Below are 6,804 nucleotides of genomic sequence, written 5' to 3' on the forward strand. Positions count from 1 at the left end.
TGAGAGCAGCTGATTCCTCCATTTCGGGCCAGATGGCTGCTGAACACAGATTTGCATTCATTTTCGCTTAATATCGTCCAAAATAGTGGGGCAGCTGCATTTGTTGTCAAAAAGGTTTAAAACCCCTTTTCTTTCTGGGGCAGGATCGTTACCTTATGTGATGGGCTTATAGAACTTTTTTTTCCTCTTTAGTCAACAGTATCAGATTTAGAAGGATTTGTTTTTAAACCTTCTAATTTGGTAATCAGATTTAAATCGCCTTGGCGCGTGTAATCTGAATTAAAGATACTGTAAATGATTTTAAGCATGATACTTTCGTTAGCGCAAGGAAGGGGCGCACCCCCAGCGCAGGCTGGACATTTTAGGAAGTGTGCCACAAAGGAAGCATTGTTTCCTATTTCCAACTTCATCCTTCCCGAAAAGGCACTTTGCATATTCTGACAATAACGCTGGCCTGGCCGCTCGCCCTACGTGAGCCCCCGAAGCAGCTAAACACCCAGAGACAAAGCATTTCTCGACCCCACCCTCCGCTGACGGCCAACTTTATTTTGCATTGTCCCTCCACCAAGAAAGTGCTCCCTTCTAACAAGGGTCTGCCGTGAGTGGAAAGCGCTGGGCTTGTTAGGAATACAGAAATTTTCTTTTAATTTATCATGAATAGTTTCCATACACTTTGATTTAAGGTTATTAACATTCTATAGACAGTGGCATCTTTAATATGTGGCGATCGCTCCTAAAGACTAATCTCATTACCCTCAAATAGTCATAAAATATGATTTTATTATACTTACGTATTTAATTAGACGGCCGGCAACCGTAATGGATTTTGAGATGGGACTGGCGCAACAGCTTTGATAATTCACTTATCTTTGGCAATAGTCATTAACCCCCAACACCAGCAAAATAGATTGCTTTCCAACACATCTTTTTTCTCACTCCTTCCAAGAGGAGTGGGGGTCCTCGGATAACGCAAATCGGACTTCGATTTTCCTCGATTAATTAAAATATTAGCGTACACACGCTGCCACTTCACGTAAGAAGGGAATGCTACCCCAGACCCGGCGGGAAGAGGCTGTCCCTGCGACACACGTGCGCCCTGAAACCCATTTTTTTTCTCTCTCTCTAATCAAAAGGGCCTGATTTCTCTTGGCAGGGAAGTGCCCGGGACAGCTCCTGGTTTTCCCCTGGGTCTCCACTCCGCGTCGCGCAGACGTCCTTCGCGCGGGCCGCGCGCCTGGGCGCCGAGTCCCGGCTGCAGGAGCTGGGCCGCCGGGCCCACAGGCTGCCCGCGCCCCGCTGCCCTCCCGATTCCTAGAAACCAGGTCGGGAAGCGGCGCGCCGCGCGCTCACTCGCGTCCCGCGGCACCGTGGGCAGGGCCCCAGCGCCAGCGGCGTCTGCTCGGCTTTTGGAACGGTTGGCGCCGGGGCGGTCTGGCCACCGCGCAGGGCGCGCGGCCGGACACTGGGCTCCGGGTCGCCAGAGAGGCCAGGCATGCTTCCCGTCGGCCCGGAGAGGCCCGAGCCTTCTTTGTCACTCGTTGCGCCTAAGGACAGGCTCGGGACCGGTGTCTACCGCGGCTGCCGGGGGAGAGGGAGCATCTGGTAGAACCTGCCTCCGACGTGGATTCCCTGCACTGGCGGCCTCCGCCGGGGTAGGAAGCACGGGGCGCCCAGCGGGGCTCAGATAGGGGCTTCCCGGCCCCGCAGCAGCCTTAGGTCTGCTTAGAAATCAGGCTGAGCTGTGCGTCCAGCCTTGGCGGGGGAGCCCTGGGCACCCCTCCTCCCAGCCCTCTGAGCGTCCCTGCCTCCAACCCCTCCCGGCGGTCGACCTGCCTCTTCCCACTTTTCCTTTTGGGCCGCCCCAGGGAGAGCTGCAGCCCCTGCATTTATTGCATGCATCTGGGCAACTTGGGGCGCCTCGGCATCTTACACTCCCTTCTACCTCCCCCCCCCCCCCCAGCGCATCGTGTTTTGACTGTGTGGCAGGTTTTGCGGGGAGGCATTAGGGGGCCAAGCTGCAATTGAGCGCTGGCTGCGTTTGTTTCTTTTCAAGATTTATTTGGGCGAGTAGTAACTTCCTCGGCTGCAGCAGGGCGCGAGGAGCCGCGGCGCGTGGCGGGGGGCGGCGGCGGCGCTCGGCGGCGGCGGGGCTCGCGGGGCTCGCGGGGCTCGGGCCGGCTCGCGGCGCCGTCAGGCAGTCAGTCGGCGAGCGCGGCGGCGGCGGCGGCGAGGGGCGCGGCGAGGGGCGGCCGTTCCCATATATGGCGCTGGCGCCGCCCCCCGACGTCACCCTCTGACAGCGCCGCTCCCGGGGGCTTCGAGTTTTGGCTCCCGGGAAAGGGTCCATTCCTCGGGGAGAGAGGGCTGAGTTTTGTGTGCCTCCGTCCGCTGCGCGCGCCGCTCCAGGCCCCGCCGCGCCCCGCCTGCGCCCGGGACTGCGCCGCGGCACTCACTGCCCCGTTTATTTGTCTTTGGAGCAGGCGGGCCGCGCCAGAAGCGGGCGATCCCGCAGTGTCCTGCAGCCGCGGACGCCGCCTGGCTAGGATGACACCACGTTGAGCGCGCCTGCAAACAACAACAACAACAAGCGCCGCCGCGGCCACCGCGTCCTGCTCCCCCGAAGCAGCGCCGCCGCCGGTGGAGCCGCCCCCGCGCCCTCGGCCGTCCGGAGCGCCCGGCCGCCGGTGTATGTCGCGCCTGCCCGGGACGGGCTGAAGCCGGCGGCGGGCCGGACCGCAGGCGCCGAGAAGGGCCAGGGCGGCCAGGGCAGCCGCCTGCCGCCGAGCCCCGAGCGCCGCTGCTCGCGGAAACGCTTTCGGCCGGGAGCTGCGGCCGCCGCCAGCAGTTTTCATGTTTGGGATTCAGGAGAATATTCCGCGCGGGGGGACGACCATGAAGGAGGAGCCGCTGGGCAGCGGCATGAACCCGGTGCGCTCGTGGATGCACACGGCGGGCGTGGTGGACGCCAACACTGCCGCCCAGAGGTACGTACCGGCCGCCCCCGCGCGCCCCGGCCCCGGCCCCGGCCCGGCCCGGCCCCCTCCGCCGGCCGGCGCCGCGCTCCTCACCGGGCCGCTGTCTCTCTCCTCCCGCAGCGGCGTGGGGCTGGCGCGGGCGCACTTCGAGAAGCAGCCGCCTTCCAACCTCCGGAAATCCAATTTCTTCCATTTCGTGCTGGCGCTCTACGACAGGCAGGGGCAGCCGGTGGAGATCGAAAGGACCGCTTTTGTGGACTTTGTGGAGAAAGAGAAAGTAAGTGCACACGCGCGGTCGCACCCTCCGTCTTTCTAGAAGCGGGAGGCAGGCGGTGTCGGCGCGCGGGTCCGGAGTGCCCCCCTCGGCGGCGGGCATGGCTCCCCAGGCCACCCCGCCGCCGCCGCCGTCGCCACGTGCGGCCGCCCGGGAGCGCCGAGGGCTGGGCCACTTCTCTGCGCCCCCGGACTTGCTCCGGGCGAGGAGAGCGCCCGGCTGCCAGCAGGAAAGTGACGTGAGCGCGCCGCTGCGAGCTAGGAATCCTGCCCTGCGCGAGGCCGAGGGGCCTGGGTCGCGGAGGGGACCGAGCGCGGTGGCCGCGCCCGACGCCGGCCACACTAAATGCGATTGTTTGTCGTTACTTTCAGGAGCCAAACAACGAGAAAACCAACAACGGCATCCACTACAAACTGCAGTTACTGTACAGCAACGGTAAGTGCTGCTTGCTCCCTGCCGCCTCCGCCCTGCGGCGGCCGCCTCTCCCTGCCCGCGGTGGTCAAAGGACATAAAGATTTTGAGATTAAAATGACATGGATGTAAACACGAAATCTTCTCATGGCATAGAAGGAAAACAAAACATAAACGATCGATAAGTCGATGGCACTTCACATGATTAACCGGTGGGGCTCGAAGTAGAAAGTAAAAAGGGATCGATTTGGGCTCCAGCAGAACATCACTTTTAAGTGACTTTTTTCAATTTTGCAAATTAATGTTAATTATTGGGATGAGGGTAGCTCCATAAACCGAGCATGACTTACTTCCTGTGCACGGGTTTAAAAAAAAAAAAAACAAACAAATCCTCGAGAGACACTAGAAAGAGTTCAGTCTCTCACTCAGTTTCCATTTGGTGCTTTCTGTTTTCTAAAAATAAATGACCACATGGGCCCACCGGGCACAGCAACCAGGCCTGCTGCCCACCAGGCAGATTTCCTGCACCTTTCAGTGCGAACCCTGAGAGCCTTGAGGTTCTTAACTAAGAAAAGAAAAAAAAATAAGCAGTGTCTGGGGTTCTCTCTCCCCCATTTGAAGAGAATGCCAAGGTTTCGCTGCATCACGGGGCAGCAGTCCTGGGTTACCCATTTCCTGTGCCCTGCATGCGCTTCCCGAGGTGCCCCACTAAGGTCCTGATGAGAATTTGTCTCTGTTTTTTGCAGGAGTCAGAACAGAGCAGGATCTGTATGTCCGCCTCATAGATTCAATGACCAAACAGGTGAGAAAGTTTACGGCTGTGCACTAGTTTTCACTGCTGAGCTGGGGTTGTCCTGGGGTCCAGAGACAAGGGGACTGACAAATGGATCTCGTGTATTTGTTTTTCATTTGGCTCCTTGGCGTGCTAATGAGAATTCCATATTTATTGGAATAAATGAAGCGATTGGAAAAATAGTTTTATGTTGTCATCAGAACAGGGCATATATGCTTTATTAAATGTCTTGTGATTGGAATCATATTCTGTCTCAATTAATTACGGTAATTAATATTTGACAGAAAAATTTCAGGATGCCCCCTCGTTTATTTTTAAACGCTTTTCTCTTGGCAAGGAATCATTTCACTGATTTTTTTTTTTTTCTGTAACAAAGGCAACTAACTCCTTTCCCAAGCCCATCGAGTTGGACTTGATTAGCTCATTTTTTTCTTCTTTTCCAGTGTGATGGTCTAGTAACATGAGACGTTTATTTGGATTTAAAAGTTAAATGTGTTGGGGTGAAAAGTCACCTTGTTCCCTAGTTCATCTTCACCTGCAGCCCCCCGGCTCCATAATTCAAACTCCAAGCTCCAGGGGTCACTCGAACCCGTCCACCGCTCTGCTCCCTCTCCCACCCTCTGTCATACCTTGTAAATAACATAATTACAAGCAGTTCCTTATTAAATTATTTAACCTGTCTTGGTCAACTTTTCCGATGATAACTATTGGCTATCAGTAATGTGATTAAGTGGAGAAAGGAGCTTCATTGCCTTTTGACATTGTGCAGTCTCTGGCTGCTGGTTTTGTGCTGGGTGGTGTGTTGTTGATTTTGTGGCTTTGAAGATTATTTTTTTCCCCCATTTTCTTAAAATTGTGTGTGTGTGTGTGTGTGTGTGTGTGTGTGGAGGTCCAATTTGTACATTAAATCCACTTGGCACAGATTGATTTAAATCTGCACTTCCAGGCAGGATGCTTAGAAATGAAAGTAGCTTCTTCATTTTAGATGCTAACTTTAAGAATTGTGAGCCAAGTAAGAGCTCACTGGGGCTTCCTACAAGCACAGCCCAGCACAGGCCTCCCACTCTCTGAACACAATTAGTTTGCAGATTTTATTTCCCCTTTAAAAAGTTTGTCCTTACCTAAGGTAGCAAGGGTGTTAGATTTTAATGTCTGCAGCGGTAAAACTGTGGTTTTCTCTCAGAGTAAAACGGATCTGACAGGTAAACTAAGGTCTTTCTGACAAAGGCGGAGGCAGTGTGCCCTTCGGTAATTATTACTTCACTGGGTTCAGGGAAGCCTCTGGAACTCGGGCTGCTGGTTGACAGGGTGCTTTTATTTCCTTTGTATATAACAGCTAAATGTTTTCGGAAATCGCTGTAGTCTAATTAAGAGGTTTTTGTAGGCAGCACTAAGTTTCTCTGTTGTTGCGTAGAGAAGGAGCCTTCGTTTTAAGTACACTTTTATTGTTCATTTAGCCTTGTACCTTTGCAGTGTAAACCGCGCTGAAAATAAAGGCATTTAATCTCCTCTCGCTGACGGGGATGGGAGAAAAAAAAGAGAGAAAGAAATAGCCCAGTAACTGATCAAAGAGTCAATGGCGCTGAACCGACAGTTTATGGATTTCTGTTTGTGCTACAAAATAAAAAATAAATCAAATATAAATACGGGGATCCATCGGAGGACAAGCCACTCTCCAAAGTGCTGGCGCCGCCGCCCCCGCGGCCGCGCGCCCCGCAGCCCCAGGCGGCTCGTTGGCCTGCGGCGACGCCCGTCACTCCGGTGGCTTCCAGCCCGGGTCCGGGTGGGAGGCTGGGGGAGAAGGGGTCGCGGGGACCCTTGTCTCTTCCCAAGAGGGAAGCCCGGGGCTTTCGCCAGAGAGGGCTTTGTCCGCCTGGAAGTGGAGGAAAGTGTCAGAGTGCCCGAGGAGGTTGGAAGCAATTTCCAGATAATTTCCAGATTGGGTGGGGGCGGGAACTGGAGAGAGGACAACCCTCCCCCTTCCGTGGAATTTTCTGCCGGGAACTTGGAGCTCCCAGCCCCCTGCCTCCCGCCCCTCCCCCAGTGGCCTTTTTTTTTTTCATTTTTCTCTTTTCGCGAGGCTGGCGGTGGAGGCCTGGCCCAGGCGCGCGGCGGCGCGGGTGGCTCCGGTGCCCGGATCGGTTCCCGGCGGCGGAGCCGGGCTGAGCGCGGCCCCGAGCGCACCTAGGGCTTCGCACCATCTGGCGGAGCCTCTGCTCAAAACCCACCCGAGCGTGCGCGCAGACACTGCCTTTTTACTCGAGAAAAATCATTGTTAGCAGTTTCAAAATAAACACCAGATTGGCCATTAGCACTTTTTCCCCCAAATATCATCCGGCGAGGAGCACGTG

At 55.6% G+C, this 6,804-nt stretch overlaps 1 protein-coding gene across 4 annotated transcripts in view; it reads left to right on the forward strand.

The window, feature by feature from the left end:
• Positions 1 to 2,345: 2,345 nt before the first annotated feature.
• EBF3 (EBF transcription factor 3) overlaps positions 2,346 to 6,804 on the forward strand; it is a 122,784-nt gene continuing 118,325 nt past the window's right edge. For 3 of the 4 annotated variants that reach the window (XM_012781410.2, XM_012781413.2, XM_012781414.2), the window contains exons 1-4: positions 2,346 to 2,984; positions 3,096 to 3,252; positions 3,621 to 3,684; positions 4,407 to 4,462. In XM_012781410.2, coding sequence (XP_012636864.1) covers positions 2,851 to 2,984; positions 3,096 to 3,252; positions 3,621 to 3,684; positions 4,407 to 4,462 — 411 coding nt within the window. In that variant the 5' untranslated portion in view covers positions 2,346 to 2,850. The remainder of the gene's footprint in view (positions 2,985 to 3,095; positions 3,253 to 3,620; positions 3,685 to 4,406; positions 4,463 to 6,804) is intronic. The other variant, XM_012781412.2, reaches the window with a different exon arrangement.

This window comes from Microcebus murinus, chromosome 14, assembly GCF_040939455.1.
Source record: "Microcebus murinus isolate Inina chromosome 14, M.murinus_Inina_mat1.0, whole genome shotgun sequence".
In the NCBI taxonomy this organism is placed as follows: domain Eukaryota; kingdom Metazoa; phylum Chordata; class Mammalia; order Primates; family Cheirogaleidae; genus Microcebus; species Microcebus murinus.